At 40.2% G+C, this 18,788-nt stretch overlaps 4 gene segments (V, D, J or C); 3 read left to right on the top strand and 1 right to left on the bottom strand.

The window, feature by feature from the left end:
• Positions 1–1,011: 1,011 nt before the first annotated feature.
• LOC111585341 (Ig kappa-b4 chain C region-like) lies at positions 1,012–2,407 on the bottom strand. The segment is given in 2 exon segments: positions 1,012–1,530; positions 2,332–2,407. A coding segment is annotated over 1 exon segment (276 nt).
• A 589-nt stretch (positions 2,408–2,996) lies between these two features.
• On the top strand, positions 2,997–6,046 carry LOC111586194 (Ig heavy chain V region B1-8/186-2-like). The segment is given in 4 exon segments: positions 2,997–3,317; positions 3,425–3,743; positions 5,553–5,579; positions 5,782–6,046. Coding segments are annotated over 4 exon segments (663 nt in total).
• Positions 6,047–9,155: 3,109 nt separating this feature from the next.
• LOC111585328 (Ig kappa chain V region 2717-like) lies at positions 9,156–9,688 on the top strand. The segment is given in 2 exon segments: positions 9,156–9,258; positions 9,366–9,688. Coding segments are annotated over 2 exon segments (375 nt in total).
• Positions 9,689–11,705: 2,017 nt separating this feature from the next.
• LOC129350694 (immunoglobulin kappa variable 4-1-like) lies at positions 11,706–12,238 on the top strand. The segment is given in 2 exon segments: positions 11,706–11,818; positions 11,895–12,238. Coding segments are annotated over 2 exon segments (393 nt in total).
• The last annotated feature ends 6,550 nt before the right edge of the window (positions 12,239–18,788 follow it).

The raw sequence follows: 18,788 nt of genomic DNA on the forward strand, positions 1-18,788 counted from the left end.
GTAAGCTTTAGATTTTGTATTAATATTGTTTCTTCTTTTAAGACCAGTTTTCCGGCTTATCGGCGGCGTCATGCGCGTGTAGCGTCGGACAGCCGAGGTAACCAAAATGTTTGTTTATGTTTATTGTTATCGTTCTGTTGCTTGATTGTGGTTAAACATTTCTTTGTTTCATTACAGTTTTGCCTCTGTTGCCTTGTCTTTTTGCTTGTTTATTTTGTTGTTTCTTTCTTTTAGTTTGTAGTTGTTTTGTCTAGTTCTGTATTAGTTTGCTTGGTTCGAGTTTAGTTTCGTTTCTCATCATGTGTGTTTATCTTTAGGTTCTTGTGGCTGTGTTCTCTGGCTCAGTAATCAGGTTTCTCCCCTCCATAGCTGCGTAGGGCCTGTGTGACTGTCAGTTTTAATAACTGCATTCATAATAACATTAGTGTATGTGTGCTGAACATATTTTTGTACCAGAATAAAAATTGTATTTATATTTTTCTATACACGCCTCTGTATTCATTTGTGCACGTACCTGTGTTTAGTAGGGGAAACCCTCTGTTGAGAGGCAGGATTGTTAACATTCTTAGGGTGGAAGTCCCTCGGTGACGTTGTCGGTTCTGTGTTAAAAGAAACCAGAAGACCCTCACCAGTCCTAACTTGGTTACACATCTATCTACAGAATTTTTAAATAAAATTAAGGAATTAGGATTGCCTTTGTGTTGTACCCATTTATGTGCATGATGATGTGGTCTTTGATTTATTAAATACTTGAAATCTACTAATCTACTGTCAGGTTGCTGATTTATTTAATGGTGATTTCAACACGTTTCCTTCACTATTTGTAGTTTCTTTGTTGTGTCAATACAAAATGAGACATTATGTTGAACTGTTGCAGTGAAAAATTCTCATGCGTTTTAACGAAGTTACTCTAAAAACTTTAACTCTTCATCACATTGTCGCATCAAGTTCATGTTTGCATGTTTTAACTGGAATAAGACGTTTGATTAAACAGTAAAATCCTCAGAAACATTTTTGATTTGAAGACGACCATCTTTATTATGTGAAAACATGAGCTGTGGCATCATTAGGAGGAAAATAGGACTATTTGAATCTTTATTTAGTTTGATGAGAGACAGAAAGAGAGAGAGTTCCAGAGAGCAGACAGAGAGTCAAACCAGTATGAGAGTCCCAGTGAGTGAGGTCAGGACTGGGAACACTGGTCTCTCCTCAGTGTCTGTGAGAGTGGAGTGTGGGAGCCCTGGGTGGCCTCACAGCTCACAGAGACCACCTTCCTCCACTGGTCTGCAGGGAGCCTCAGGGTGCTGCTCCAGCTGTAGTGGCCGTCCTTCTCCAGCACCCCGGGGCTCCTGCTCTCCTCCCAGCTCATGCTGCTGCTGCTGCTGCTGCTGCTGCTGCTGCCGTCCACCTTCCAGGACAGACTCCAGTCTGAGGGGAAGCCCTTGTTGGCCAGACACATGAGCGTGGCCTTCCCCTGCTGCAGCTCCTCACTGGAGGGGGGCAGCACCGTCAGGGTGGGAGGGACATCACCTAGGAGACACCAATCAGCTTAGAGGACAGGGAGCACACAGCTGTCACTCAAACATCACACACGTGGACACCTTCAGTGTGACACGCTGGATTCAGTCCTTCAAGGAGTTTGTGTCTCATGCTTTTTCTGCTCCAGCAGTCACTCACTCACTCACACATTGTTTCAGTTCCCTTTCAGAAAGCTCTCATGTAAATCAGCTCAGAGAGAATCATCTCACAGTTTCACCTCAAACATGTCCAACTACTCTGGAAACTAAACAAGTACATGTGGAAACATTCACAAGTTTCACTGCAAAATCACTTCAAAGTCTGGACTAAATATTAAAGTATTTAGTAGAAACAGAAAAATACAGAAAGTTAGTTGAATAAAATGAAGAGTTTTTCTGTGGATTTGAATCATCATTTACTAAACAGTTAAAATCATTTCATCCAGATGTAGAAACAATTTATGATCAAATGAGGAAGTTTAGATATTTTGCACATTTTCAAATAGAAATCTGTATCGACACTCCATCCGGGATTGAAGAACATAAATATATTGATATTATCTTGTAAAAAATTAACAACGGGACCAATGAAGTTTTATCTAATGCACATTTCAAGTTTTGTAATTTCTCAACTTAAGTCATTTCAATCATGTAAACATTGAATTTCATCATTTAGCATCTATGAGGAGGAATTCAAACTTTAATACATGAAGTTTTTCTGAATTCAAAAATATATCACAACTGGTCAGATTCTGAACTTTTAAAAGATATTTTAAAAATTAGTATTTAGTAGTGACTGAAAATATAAACTTACTTCCAACATCCAGTCTGGTTCCTCCACCGAACGTGTACCACAGTGATACAAACTGATTGAGTCGCGGTACAAAAACCTCTGACTGTAGAGAGACACGGATCTCTGACTTTGGAACAAACAAACTCACCAAAATCATTCACTGTTTGTATCATTTTGTCAGCTGGTATGAAAACTGAAAATAACCCAAAGCTGCAAATATGTATAATTTATTGTTTCATTTAATATATGTCAATTTTAAATTATTCTGGGTAAATATTAATTTTTAAAACAGAAAATAACAAGCAACACATAAAGATTTCATACACATAAACTGTTGAATATATCATACAAGTAAAATTAAATACACATTTATAATTGATTCTCTGATAAATTGACTAATCCATTGATGAACTTTCAAAAATTGTTGTAATCCAAAAATAGCTCCAGTGTTCTGGGAGAGTTTATCATCCTGACAGCAGAAATGTAGCGTTTTTAAGTTTCACAGAAGTGTTTTCTCAAGATTGAGATGATAAACTACAAAAAATGCTCATACACATAAAGTATTTAAAAGAGAAACGATAGCAGTAAGTCCAGACATATTCCCAATCAATTGTGTAAATAATTAAATGATCCGCTGATAAACTCTCACTAAATGTTTGAAGAAGAAAGGAAATGTTTTAAAACAAGATATATCCAGAAGACTAAACCTGAATACAAAATCTTGTTCCTGATCAATATTCTGATAAAGTGATTGATGGATTGATAACCAGCATCATCAGATTGATCCAAGTCCCTGTTGGAGTGAGTCAGACATTTCCATAGAGAACCACTTTGCATCAGCAGCACCATGCTCCAGTGCTCTGGGAGACTTTATAGTCCTGACACTTGAACACTGGATGACTGACAGCTGTCCTTCATCACAACAGAAGACACACAAATCCTCCTCATCAACAACATGACTCTGATCTGCGTCCTCATCTGGACTCTCCTCTGCTGCTGCTTCACAGGTAAAGTCCAGAGAATCCAACTCCTCTCCTCTATCAACATCCGTCCCTCTCAAATCAAGCCCACAGAACCATGATGCTGCTTTCTCTTTGTGTCTCTGTATCCTCAGAGTCCAGAGGACAGGTCACAGTGACTCAGTCTGGAGCAGTGAGCTCTGCTCTAGGAGGCTCCGTCACCATCAGCTGTAAGACCAGTCAGGATGTTTATGGCTCTAGCTATTTACACTGGTACCAACAGAAAGATGGAGGAGTTCCTAAACTGCTCATTTACTACACTAGCAGCAGAGCATCAGGGATTCCAGATCGTTTTACAGGCAGTGGATCAAACTCTGACTTCACTCTGACCATCAGTGGAGTCCAGACTGAAGATGCAGCAGTTTATTACTGTCAGAGTTTTCATAGCATCAACAGTCAGTGGTTGTTCACACAGTGAAAAAGCATCGTACAAAAACCTCCCTCAGTCAGACTGAACAGAAACTGAACTGACTGATGCAGTTCATTGAACACACACACACACACACACACACACATATAAACACCTGCTTACTAAATCAGTGGACTGTACCGACATGTACTTCAGTTTCCAGTCAGCATGTGCACATGATCAGAACCACCCAGGAAGGATCTTGTATGAGGAAGCATCATGTCTGCTATGAGGATCCACAAGATAAAAAACATAACAGCTGCAACTTTCCATTACAACCAGAAAAGGGCATTTTAATTGCTTAAAAGCAAAGGTTATATCATAAAATATCTTGTTCCTTCCTAGGTTCAGATGTTCCCCACATGTTTACACTCTCCCCTTTGATGCTGTATCAATACAAATATTCCTGCTGAGGCATTAGTAAAGGATTTTCAACTTTTATGTTATCTTATGTTACACTATATTGACAACAGTACTGGGACACTCCTCCAAATAATTGAATCCAGATGTTCCAATCACTTCCAGGACTACAGGTGTAGAAAATCAAGCAGCTACACATGCAGACTGCTTCTACAAACATTTGTGAAAGAATGGGTCGCTCTCAGGAGCTCAGTGGATTCAAGCGTGGGCTCATGATAGGTTTCCACCTGTGCAATAAGTCCATTTGTGAAATTTCCTCGATAATCAATATTCCACGGTCAGCTGTCAGCGGTTTTATAACAAAGTGGAAGCAAATGGGAACAACAGCATCTCAGCCACAAAGTGATAGGCCTCCTAAAATCACAGAGTGGGGTCAGTGGATGCTGAGGAGCAGTGGGCAGATGTAGCGTACTGAGGAGCAGAACATTCCAGAGCAACACACAAAGATCCAAAGACCCTCTCTCAAAGCTGTAAATTTGATAAGACACCATTTCAGAAGACAGCTAACCCAAAATTCACCTCCAAATGGAACATCTGCTGATTGGATGTTTACTACTAAAGGACCACTCACGGCTCTATTGGAGACAACAGGATGCCTCCTACCTCCACTAGAATCTGATTAGCACCATAAAGTGTTAACTTTGAGGAAAACCACACCTCTGCAGGATCAGCATTCTGACCTTCTGATCTCCCTAACTAATACACAGAACTTTATACACAGCAATGAATAGAACAGTTTAAATCAGAACATTAAAGAAATGCAGCATCATCAGAATGATGATCTGGACTCAGTCTCTGATACCAGGTTGATCAGGACCAGGATGGAAGAAGAACACATCGAATCTGAAGTGTTTGTGGAAGATGCACACACATGATACACAAACACCCTCCTCTCTCTCTGTCACAGACCACAGCCATAAAAGATACAGAGAGACTTTTTACTCTAAGAATATTTACTCCCTATGTCTTGTTTTTCTTATTACTAGTGAATGTATATGCTTGTATGTTTAACCATGTTAGAAGTTTACCTTCATGTAGCCTAAAGTCTACAATTTGTAAGTTTATTCTTATGTTTACACATTTTATTATTATCTCAGGAACCAAGGAGATAAACATATTGTGTTTGGTGTCATTTTAATCATTTATTCGATGTTGTTTCAGACCTGTGATCAACATAAATGTTGAACTATTGGATTTGCACATTTAAGAAATGAACTAAGAGTAAGTTATAAAGGTATTTGGCCTCTGACCTCCCCTGGACAGTGAAGCTTAACACCACAACTTGGGAGGAATACATCCATGATTGGTTAGATACTGATTTGCATTTGTTGTTAGATCTGCTGCTGCTGGCTCTGGATAGGGCCCCTCCTTCCTCTTGTTTTCTTCCTTTTCAGGTATGCTGAGCACTGTGGCAATGGCAGGTGAGGGCATTCCTTGATCAATCAGCAGAAGCAGGAGCGGGTGTGCCAGAGCCAATCAGCTGACTTCTCCTACACAATATAACCTGACTCCACTGTTTAGTCGACGCCAGATCGTGAATGCCCAGCAGTCAGTTTTCTGATCAATTCACTCTAGCCATTGTTCCTGTGAACCTCTAGTAAATCTGTTTCTGCTCTTTCATAGTTCGGACCAACCACCTGCTCCCGCTGCCAACCCATTCCTACCCACCAGGATTCGTCTACACCCCCGTCCTCTGTCTACATCTCTGGAAATCTCCTGGAAAATCTCCACCACCTCCCAACCTCCGTCTAAGCCTCCACCGCCGTCACAGCCGCGACCGTCTGACACAGCCCTACAGAAACCCCCCTGTCTCGTCTGGTTCTCTGCCTCCCAGCTTCCTAGTTGTCCATCGTCAGTCAGTCTCAGTTATGAGCAGTCTCAGTCTTAGTTTATTATTATCGTAGATTTGTATAAAGTTTTCTGGTTCATTCTAAGTTGTGGAGTAATGTAATTTCTGGATTTCTAGTTGATCTAGTTCTGGTTTATTCCGGATAGTTCTCTAGTTCTTGTATTTTTCTTCGAGCAAATCTTGTTTCAGAGTAGTAACTGTTTTTGCTGACTTCTAGTTTCATGTTCTGAGATCCGTGTGAGCATAATCGCTGTTTAGCTTAGGAAATTCTTGTAGGCTTACAGTCTTAGTTGTTTTCACTCTCCTGCCCAGGTATTACCTGCCGTGGGTCAGTTCGCTTGTTGATAAATACTCTTTGTTTAGTCTTCCAGCCACTAGAGGTCCTGTAGTTCTCAGTAGTTGTTACTGTTTCCGTTTCCCCTTTCTGGGAACACACTTCCGTTGGGAGTTGGAGTCTTTGTGTATTTTCTTGTTGTAAATAAAGCATTGAATCTGCAACTGCTCAACTCCTTCTCTTTCCTGCGCCTGAGCCTCAGAGAAAACCTAACATTTGGCTCCAAAACTTTCTATATAGAGGAAAGTAACTGGAATGCAACTGAGTTTAGTTTAGTTTTGGGCTTTTTAAAACTGGGCTTGCCTGATTTTTGTCTTGAGCTCGGCTTTTTTTTTTTTTTTTTTTTTTTAATGAAGAGTGTAACTTGGGCTTTTAGGAAAAATTTGACTTGGGTTTGTAACTGGGCTCATAAGAATGGGTTTGTCACAAAGGATCTTAGAAAAATGAAACTCTTCGATGAATGCAACTGGACTAAAGAATTGCTTAAGAACTACAACAGCGCAGATATTTTCTTGATAACTTTGTGCTTTGACTCTAAGTGTTTTTACTTTGGCACACTTTTGCAACTCAAACCTGCCTAAGTTCCTTCTTGTCTCTGCTTCCTGAACCAACTCATCCAGTAGATCATCACAGCTCCACATCCTGCAGTGGCCTCCCTCTCACTACTACAAAGCAAGTATCACTGTCCTTCTGCTAAATGGGTAAATTTGAAAATTACAATGGGTTTTCAAAATTATTCTAAATTCATCACCTTTTCTACCAACTGCTTCCAGTGACGATCACAGTTCATTAGTTTATCTGCATTTATTCATTCATTTATTCACCGTCTGTTGTTGTCATGTCATTGTTGTTTATTGTTTGTACGTAGAATTAGTTAATAAATGTTTGTATATAATTATCATCAGTTCTACCGTGTATTTCTTTGTTTTGGAAACTGGAGGTCAATGAAATCAGAGTTTATGACTTTCAGAATGAGACTGATCAACTTCATTTCAATCAAAGTCTCTTTGAGACTTAGCTTAAATTGATAATTTCCTCAGGCAAGCTGAGGTGGTGTCCCTACATTAATGAGTGCACTTTTAATCATAAAGTGTAGTTTCTACCATTTCTACACAATCCGCCACACAGATTTAACCAACTTTCTGTAGAATCAACAACTGCAGATCTCCAAACTTCATGTGGCCTTCAGGTTAGATCAAGAACAGTGTAGAGAGCTTCTTGGAATGGGTTTCCATTGCTGAGCAGCTGCATCCAAGCCTCACATCACCAAGACCAATGTAAAGCATCGGAAACAGTGGTATGAAGTGGTCATCACTGGACTCTAGAGCAGTGGAGACGTGTCCTCTGGATCGATGAATCATGCTTCTCTTCGTGTGTTATTGTGGTGGGTGTGATGGCGAAATTGAGGCCTCTTGTCAAAACAGTTTGTTCAGGTTCCATGAGGGTGCGTTGTCATAGGTTTCGTACCCATTTGTTATTGAATTGTGTGTGTGTGTGTGTGTGTGTGTGTGTGCCTGTTTCTGTTTTTTCTTTCTCTTAGTTTGTTCAGTTTTTGGATGTGGAGATTTTTTGTTGTAATGAAGTCTTCTTCATGTGTGCGTTTTAAATGTGAACTTATTTGTTTTTGTATGTCTGGCTCCGAAGAGAGGCGTTCTTTGAGTTCGTTTGAATAATCGTGTGTAAATGTGTTGATTTTTTCCAGTTTGTTTGCCGTAGTTCTTATCCTCTCTGATGAGAGCCTTCTTTGCTTTGTTTATTATGTTTTCTGCATTTTTTGTTGGGATGGAGTTCCTGATGTTGAGGCTTCTCGGTGTTACGTCCTCGTCTCTGCATCGGAGATTGAATGTAAGATGGAGCCTACACCTTCTCGCATACCTGGGACTCCATCCTCCAGAGACCACCGGACGGCGGGGGGCGTGGCCAGTCTGACAGATTCTGACAGATCTGACAGATCTGTCAGACCGGTCACCTGATAAAAAAGGACACATCAGCACACGTTGGATGGCGCTCTGAAGAAGACTGCAGTTGCAGTTGAAACATGTCAGCTAAGGTAAAACCATCTTTTCTTTGATTTGTCGGTGTAAAAAATAACGTTATCCTATGATAATTGACGACAAAATGAACATCATCCAACTAGCAGTTGGATCAATATGTACGTCTCCAAGAGAGAGAGTTTTGTGCACATTTGCACACAAAAGAACAGCACTGATCACTTTATCCAATTCTGGTAATTTTGAACTGACCTCTAGAAAGCATGGAGAGAAGATGAGTCCAGACCAGGATCTATCAGCAGCTCACACTGTGTACAACTACATGTCTTCATATCAGACAGGTGAGTTGTCACACAGCTGCAGTTAAATATTTTGTCACATCACATCCTCAAGCTGACCCTGAGCTTTCAGTTTGACTGTTTAAGAAATGACTGTTAGTCATTTGGACACTTTGATCAGCTGCTTTTATTGTGCATCATACATCACGTGGTGTGTTACCAAGATTTTTGTGAATGACAAATATCAAATTTAGTTTGTGGTACAGCATTAAAAACAAGACATTTTAGCTGCAACAAATCTTTCAGAAACAGTTGTTGATACTCTGGACAAGCTACATCTGCAGAACACACTGTGAATAGTCTTCATTTGAACTATATTTGAATGAGGAAATGGTTTCCGTTAGTGCTGTTTGCATGTTTTGTTACCATAAAACTCTGAACTCAAATGAGGACATTTCCATAGAGAGACACTTTGCATCAGCAGCACCATGCTCCAGTGCTCTGGGAGACTTTATAGTCCTGACACTTGAACACTGGATGACTGACAGCTGTCCTTCATCACAACAGAAGACACACAAATCCTCCTCATCAACAACATGACTCTGATCTGCGTCCTCATCTGGACTCTCCTCTGCTGCTGCTTCACAGGTAAAGTCCAGAGAATCCAACTCCTCTCCTCTATCAACATCCGTCCCTCTCAAATCAAGCCCACAGAACCATGATGCTGCTTTCTCTTTGTGTCTCTGTATCCTCAGAGTCCAGAGGACAGGTCACAGTGACTCAGTCTGGAGCAGTGAGCTCTGCTCTGGGAGGCTCCGTCACCATCAGCTGTAAGACCAGTCAGGATATCTACAACTCTAACTATTTAGCCTGGTACCAACAGAAAGATGGAGGAGTTGCTAAACTGCTCATTTATTATGCTAGCAGCAGAGCATCAGGGATTCCAGATCGTTTTATAGCCAGTGGATCAAACTCTGACTTCACTCTGACCATCAGTGGAGTCCAGACTGAAGATGCAGCAGTTTATTACTGTCAGAGTGGTCACTACATCAACAGTCAGTGGTTGTTCACACAGTGAAAAAGCGTCGTACAAAAACCTCCCTCAGTCAGACTGAACAGAAACTGAACTGACTGATACACTTCATTGAACACACACATACATTCATGAAGTTGCTTGAACATGTCTCCACTGTTTCTTTCACCATAAATCATGAATTTCAAGCATCAGGACAAGTTTAATGTCAAAGACTGATACAAGTATCAGTGAAATTATTTTGTCTTTGACAGTTTCTCATCATCCAAATACATATTTATTTCTGATTCATCTGTGACAGTTTATGAGATCAAGCTTCATCAGGACCTTTGACCTCAGCTTTATGTTGAATCACAGCTCCACAACTACATAAATATGAAGACACAGATCAGCATCAGAAACCTTCATGATCAATAACAACCCAAACAAAGCCTGAACATCCCTATAATCTCAGGAAAAAACTAGTAAATGTTTCAAAAGAAAACATAACTTTTCACCTATAGATAACGATACTACAACATATTTAAAACCAGGACGTAAACTGCATCAAAACCAACTGCAACTGAGCTCCGTCTCCTTCAGTATCACATCATGACCAACTCAGGTGTTGAAAACCTCTTCAGACTCTGTGTCACGATCATCAAACAAATGCAGAAAATGGTCTCCTTTTCTCTGACTTCATTAAACAGCATCACACAGCAGAAGGACTGAGACTGAGAGACATTATACATGTTACACAGCAGGTGGTTTCATTGCTTATTTCAGACATATCATTGTGATCTTATGTAGCCTCATTAACCTCAACACTTTTCTACATACAAACATCTGAGCTGCTGCACAGATTCACAGTTTCTACAGTGAAATCATTGGGAACAAAACAGTCATGTTCAGGATGAAGTTTTTTGGTGTGAATCAAGGGGATTATTACAGAGTTTTTAGCTTTGCTGCTTAAATTGACTAAAAAACAGTCAGTCAGCCGTCAAATCCAACGCTGCTTTTTGTTGTTAACCCATAACATTAATCATATTACAGGATAGACTCACACAAGCAGTGGTTCTTTATGAAATTATTTAAGGAAGGATTTATCCACACTTCAGCACCAGTGTTTGTCCAACAACATCACAGCCAGCTCAACATACAGTCTGTGTCATCATCACAACACACCTGTCTGACTCATTTTGCTCTACAACTTCACATCTGTAATGCGACAGAATGGAAGGTCCATCATGAAGAAACTTTAGTGCAACAGAAACAGACACTGACAGTTTAAATATTGATTTTTCTTATCAATAATGAATGTAATCCAAGTTTTCAACACAAGATAAGCTGAACTTTGTTTCTTTCAAGTGTTTAGAACTAATCCCTCTGAATTTAATGAAAACCTGCAGCATCAGACAGCAGTTGGATAAATATGTACGTCTCCACGAGAGAGAGTTTTGTGCACATTTGCACACAAAAGAACAGCACTGATCACTTTATCCAATTCTGGTAATTTTGAACTGACCTCTAGAAAGCATGGAGAGAAGATGAGTCCAGACCAGGATCTATCAGCAGCTCACACTGTGTACAACTACATGTCTTCATATCAGACAGGTGAGTTGTCACACAGCTGCAGTTAAATATTTTGTCACATCACATCCTCAAGCTGACCCTGAGCTTTCAGTTTGACTGTTTAAGAAATGACTGTTAGTCATTTGGACACTTTGATCAGCTGCTTTTATTGTGCATCATACATCACGTGGTGTGTTATCAAGATTTTTGTGAATGACAAATATCAAATTTAGTTTGTGGTACAGCATTATAAACAAGACAATTTAACTGCAACAAATCTTTCAGAAACAGTTGTTGATACTCTGGATAAGCTACATCTGCAGAACACATTGTGAATAGTCTTCATTTGAACTATATTTGAATGAGGAAATGGTCTCCGTTAGTGCTGTTTGCATGTTTTGTTACCATAAAACTCTGAACTCAAATGAGGACATTTCCATAGAGAGACACTTTGCATCAGCAGCACCATGCTCCAGTGCTCTGGGAGACTTTATAGTCCTGACACTTGAACACTGGATGACTGACAGCTGTCCTTCATCACAACAGAAGACACACAAATCCTCCTCATCAACAACATGACTCTGATCTGCGTCCTCATCTGGACTCTCCTCTGCATCACTCAGGGTGAGGAAAATGGTTTTTCTGTAATGTGAAATCATGTAAGTGTAGCTGAGTTTCATTGTTTCTTCTCTCTCCTCAGGCTCTGTTGGACAAAATGTTGTTTTGACTCAGTCAGCAGCCAAATCAGTGCAGCTCGGTCAAACTGTCTCTATTGACTGTAAAGCCAGTCCTAAAGTAGCTCTCTACTCTGGTTCACAATATTACCTGGCCTGGTACCAGCAGAAAACTGGAGAAGCTCCAAAACTCCTGATCTATCTTACAACAAGCAGAGCTTCTGGAATCTCCTCCAGATTCAGTGGAAGTGGAACAGGGAATGGAGTGGACTTCACTCTGACCATCAGTGGAGTCCAGACTGAAGATGCAGCAGTTTATTACTGTCAGAGTTTTCATAGCATCAACAGTCAGTGGTTGTTCACACAGTGAAAAAGTGTCGTACAAAAACCTCCCTCAGTCAGACTGAACAGAAACTGAACTGACTGATACACTTCACTGAACACACACACACACACAGACACACACACACACACACACACACGGACGATGGTAACATAGAAACTATACATGACTTTTCTGTTGCAGTTTCTCATCATCCTTTCAGTTCCCATAATCAACGTGTTCTTTTCTGATTGGCCAGAAAAGGCACTAGAACTGAATGTTTCCAGTTAATGAGAAGAAACTATTATGATCTTTTACCAGAGCTTTACATCTATTTATAATTTTCTCAACTCTGTCCAAATAAAAGACAAGACAACGACCAGCATCAGAAATCAGAAATAGTTAAGATGTCATGGCCCCAATAGAATCTGTATAAACCTCAGTACCATAAAATATCATTTAATATATTTAATATCATTGAAGGAGAACAGTACCTGCCTGACTGCATTGTGCCATGTGTAAAGTTTGGTGGAGGAGGATTATTGTGTGGGGATGTTTTTCAACGGTTAGTCTTGGCCCCTTAGTTCCAGTCAAAGGAACTCTTCATGCTTCAACATAACAAGACATTTTGGACAATTTCATGCCCCCAACTTTGTGGGAACAGTTTGGGGATGACCCTTTCCTGTTCCAACATGACTGCACACCAGTGCACAAAGCAAAATCAATAAGGACATGTATTGGTGAGTTTGATGTGGAAGAATTTGACAGAGTCCTGACCTCAACCCAATAAATCACCATTGGGATGAATTAGAACACAGACTGAGAGCCAGGACTTCTCATCCAACATCAGTTCCTGACCTAACAGATGCGCTTCTAGAAGAGTTGTCAAAAAATCCCATAAACACACTCCTGAACCTTGTGGAAAGCCTTCCCAGAAGAGTTGAGGCAGGAACAGGTGGGCAAACTCCACATTAAACCTTAAAGAACATTAAAGAATGGGATGTCACTGATGTTCGTGTGCATGTAAAGGCAGATATCCCAATACTTTTGGCAATGTTCACCATGTCCCAAAAGTTCATTCTCCCCAGAAAAACACAGCTCAAATACTGAATATGCAATATAATCAATTTATTCAATCACCAGTATTTCCTCTTTTCGCTTTGATCACATCTTTCAGTTTTTCAGGCATGGAATGTACGAGGTTCTTGAGTGTGGATGATTCTATCTTCCCCGACTCCCACACTGCCTTAGAGTTGAGCTGTTTCATGGTGGTTGGTTTTGGACTGGTAAAGATCTGACAATTCAGGATTCCCCAACAGTTCTCAATTGAATTGAGGTCAGGGGAGTTTAGCGGATATTCCTCTTTATGCAGAAAGCCAGGTAGATGCTCAGAACACCACTACAGAGTCATATGAGGTGTGAGCAGGGGCACCATCTAGCATAAATGCTAATTCTGAATGTCTGTTAAACATTTCCGTTCAGTCACAGGCCCTAATTTTTCCTCCTGGCCAACACTGGAAAAATACTTTTCCAGAGAGTCGTTGGTGTAATATTGTGCATTAACAGTAGAACCTTGAGGAACGATGTGCAGCTCTGAGAGACCTGAAGTGGACATAGTCTCCCAAATCATACTATGGGCACTGAATTTCATTTGCTTAGAAGATTGTACTTTTTTGTCATCATGTGTATAGATATGGTCATTTTGGCTGTTGGGTGTCGGAAATAAGTAGAGAGGGCATTCATCAGAGAAAATTCAGTTCTCCCAGTCTTTTGGAGTTCGAGTTATGTACTTCTTTGCGAAAGCCAGTCTCTTCTCCTTTTGCAGTTTAGTGAGTCGTGGGGTACGTTTCCTCTTGTAAGCTTTCAGCCCCAATGTTTCTGTTCAATAATGATGCACAGTGCTCTTAGAAACATCTCCAAGATTTTTCAGCCTCTCACTGAGTCGTCAGCATGACAAGTGTCTTTTACCCTTGGCCTTTCTCATCATATCCTTGCCTCTTGCAGTTAGACCAGATGGACATCCTGAGCGAGGCAAGTCTTTTGTCATGATCCCTGTTCCAGCCCCTGTTTCTCTCCTTCCTCCTGTTCTCTCTGTCTATCTGTTTTGATCTGTCTCTCATTGACTCCCTCTGTGTGTCTGTCATCTCTCCCTCATGTCTGTCTCTCTCCCTGTTTCACCTGCCTGCATTCTGCTACCTGCTGATTACTGCAATGAGTGTCAGCTGCAGTAATCAGCTCACTCTGGACACCTGTTCACAATCACCTCTTGCAGTATAAAGCTCAGCTCATTCAGTCACACCTTGCTGGATCATAGAGATGCACATCCCATCTTGGACTCAGTGTTCTCTTTTGAACTCTGCTTCCTCCACTCTTGGACTCAGTTTTTCCCCCTGGGTTTCCCACACATGGACTCTGTTCTTGTCTGGATTCTCGCCTGTCCTGTTTCAAGTCTCCAGCCTGCCATAGCCCCACCTGGAGTCTTGTCACCCCCATCCCTGGATAACTGCCAGTCCTCTCTGTCCCCCAGCTGTCTGTCTGCCAATTTTGTTCCCCTACCAGCTTCTGGATTCCCTGAGCCTGCCTACTTTGCCACCCCACCCCCCTTGGTTCTGTTTCCCCCTGGTTTTGTAAATACATTGTTTTGTGGTCTAGTTTAGTTTATCCCTGTTTGGTATTTGTAGTTTAGCAGTGGGTTTTTGTAGGGTTTATAATGTAGTTTATTCTAGTATTAGATTTGGTTTAGTCTATCTCCTGGTTGTTTCCTCTTTTTTGTATTGGTTGAGTTTTTGCTTGGCTTAAATAAAGACCTGTTTCTGTTGCCACCTGTCTGCCATATCTTTGCCTGCGCCCGGGTTCTCCAACCACCCCCATAACGTCTTTGAAGGATCATCCTTTGTTGTACCTTTGCCACCACTATTGCACACAGTGGATATTTCTGCCAAAGGCTTGAACGACCTGCTGACCTTTTTTTTTTCTGCATTTCGAAGAGCAATGGTCTGTGCACGAATCTCAGACTCTGAAAGAGTAGTTTTTCCACCCTTACCCTTGGCCATGGAAACAACACTTCCAGAATTTGCTTGAGAATGTAATGCATTTTGGTCAGCCACGAAATTTATATACTGTGTAGGATTATTTATTAATGTCTCTCCACCAAGTTATCAAATTTAGGGTAAATGTTTGCTCAAATAGGGTTAATGTTACTTTGTGCAGAATGAGGAAATAGTATAACTGATATTCGACCAGCAAAGTATTTTGATTGAACAAATATAATAATGCAGCACATAAAATGTCTCTTTCTCCAAAATAATCAGGGCAATTATTTAGGTTAACAGGTTATGTACAAAATTTCAGGAGCTGGACTCAATACAAATTTGGGACCAAAATGAAAACGGCAGAACAACTGAGGCAACTGGACTTTGTGACTGTACATTTATTAAACTAACAGCATTCATTACCAACATCAACTATGATTAATAACATCTTGTAATGAATAGCAGGACAATAACACACACAATGCAAGACAACACAAAACAAACAAATGAGGGGAGTATGAGTGACAGAGAAGGGAAGGAAGACAACACACTATTGAGACGCAATATTAGGATGAATATTACATTGTAATATGGTGTTCCAGGGAGAAAGGGATTAAGAGACCACACCTGAAAACAGCTGTAACTTTTGGTGAATGCTAATTTTAAAACTCGGAAAAATTGACTTTTGGGAATTGGTGCAGCTTTCTAAAGTTTCTCTAAGTCTTCAGTGATAGAAAGGTACCTGCATGTCTGTGATGATGCTGCTGCTGTGATGGATGCTCCGGTCGAGTTTCAGTGGATGCAGATCAGAAACAACAGTGGAAAGAGTGGAGTCTGAGCTGGTCTCAGCGAACTTGTGGGATTCTAAAGAAAGCTGATGGTACTCAAAGATAACTTAGGATGGATGGTAAGTGGAGCTCGATGGTAAGGAGACCTCTGGCAAAGGAGGACTCAAAGAAAGGAGGGCTTGAAGTAAGAAGGGCTCAAAGTGGTGCTTTCAGCTGCGGTCTTTTAAGGAATTCTTTTGCATCACATTAAAAAAATGGGGGGGTTCTGGACCAACCTCCATCGGAGAGGGCTAAGATCCAGATGTCCCTCACAGAGTTACATTTTCCGATAATTCTGCGGTGTATGTAATTCCAAGATAGTATAATTAAGCGACACATCATTTACTTGTGTACATTCCTGACAGACAGCTGATCAGAATGATACTAAATATGCCCATATGAACATCAGGCATGTTACACTTCTAATACTGCTCAGTAAATGAGTAGAATAAAAGACTAAATGATATAAACTGATCATGAGGCTACTGAAAAGTTCATCTGTTCTGTAAAATGAATGTAGATAAAGAAGAGTTAAGTCCAGAATGGTCGAATAATTGTCTTTCTATGTTCTAATGTGAATCATCTTGAAATTGTTATCAAAATTCCTGAGCCCCATTTTCAGGGTCAGGAATCAGTCAGAGAGTTTACTGTGTTCATATGGTCCTTTGTCCTAGTGGTGACCAGTGTGTCTTGTGGTATTATCACTGGGGGTGAAATCCTTTTGCAGGGTCAGCAGTCAGTAAGAGTGGTTCTGGCAACCATTTGGTCCCTTGCAGGCCTGATAGTGACGGGGGGTTTAAACCACTCTCTTGGCTAAACTCGGCCCAATATACATCCTGGATGTCCAGAGGTGTGTGTTATGGAATCAACTGAATGTCTGCTTTTTCATGGCCTCTTATGATAAAATACTCTCCAAACCATCCTGCCAGATCTGGAAGGTGTGTTGCTTTATGGTTCATGGTTGCATGGAGCCCTCTCTCCAGTCTGTGGCTGTAAGGATGGTAGATGTTCAGAGCTGCAGGAGGCAGATAAAGATCTGCTCTTGTTCTATTTCATTGTTGTTGGCTGGTGGATCCTACAAGCAAACAAACAGTACCTGATTGACCAGATTTAACCCATTTTGGTGACAAACAAGTATGTTGTCCAGTGGAGTGAGGAGAATGAACTTTTGGGACACGGTGTAGTGTATCTTATGGCATGTTATCTTACCTCACCTTATCTTGTTATCTGATCTAATGTTAACAAGTAGATTAAACATGTCATTTTCTATTGCAGCCTTTTCACCATTTATTCCACCATAATCCATGTTCTTACTTAAACTGTCATGATCTTTGACCTTAGCTGCATACTACTTCTCAGTTTTCTCAACTCTGCTAAAATGCTATAAATCAGCTATAAATATAATGTTAAAGGTAAGAATCTTAATGATAAAAAATGGAACTTCAATATCAAGTGTAAACATAAAGGGTCAAAGAATTTCAAAAATCTCGAACTAACAGAAAGTTCATTCCTGATGTTGGAAACAGCAGTTGTGGAGCTTTCACAGATCTTCCTCAGCAGAATAAATCACCCAGTTTTCAGTGAAATGTAAATGAATGAGAGTTTGTTAGACTGGACAGGATCTAATTCAAACAGTCAGGGAGGCAGATGTAGTGAAGGAACCTGACAGTGAAGCTGATTGGAGGATGAGAAGCAGGTGATCAGGAGGGTGAAGGAGATTGGAGGGAAAGTGTGAGGATGTCTGTTGGTCAGGTGGTGAACAGCAGTGACTGGAAAGGTCCATAGAAATACAGAGACCTGGTGAAGAGAGAACGAGGCTGAAGACACAGAAGAAGAACAAAATAAACAGGACTGATGCACGAGTCATGACTCATCACTATTTTATTCTTCACAGTCATTTTCTATGTGTGACATGAAACTGTTTTTCTGATTTTGTTTGAATTCTGTTGTTGGATGTTTTTGTTTCTTGTTATTTCTTACTGATGTTCCTTCATCTAATCATGTCATCTTATCTTATCTCTTCTTGTTTTCATCCCTAACTGATCTCGAAATTTAAGAATTACAGAATCTGAAGTCCGTCTTTAACTTTTGTATTGTGACCACAACTATGTTATTTTCAGGTTTCAGGTCCTCATGTACTCTTCAATCAGCTCTCAGGTGGAACAAGACTGTGATCAGCTGCTGTAAGATCAGCCTCAGCTCTCTGATGGGGAGAACCTCTTTTTTCTTTCCTGCATGTGTTTGTACAGGATTTGATGAAGGAGTTCAAGGTTTAAACAGATGCACTACTAAAACTAAAAACTTTTCCAATTAACGATTAATATTCTCTGTATTTAATGATGATACTTTGAGTAATTGAAAGCACTGTAGGACTACAGTTTTCAAAAATTTAATGAAAGTAATTCAGGATTGTCTTCATGTTGTAGCCATTTATGGGACATAATTATATCATGTTTTATTTGTCATTTGTTTTTAGCAACTTCATGGTCACTTCAACATGAATTTAATTCTCTTCTCTCCCACATTACTATGGGCTGCTTTACTGTATCAGAGCAAAATGAAGACGTCATCTTGTATTTATACACCTAAATGATCATTGATATTTTCATAAAAAACCCTCCGAAAGACAAAGACTCTCTTTCATAAAATTATAGCATCACTTTCATATTTGCAGATTTTAACTGGAATAAGAAGTCTGATTAAACAATAAAATCCTCAGAAACATTTTCGATTTGAAGA

Source organism: Amphiprion ocellaris, chromosome 2 (assembly GCF_022539595.1).
Source record: "Amphiprion ocellaris isolate individual 3 ecotype Okinawa chromosome 2, ASM2253959v1, whole genome shotgun sequence".
Classification (NCBI taxonomy): Eukaryota; Metazoa; Chordata; class Actinopteri; family Pomacentridae; genus Amphiprion; species Amphiprion ocellaris.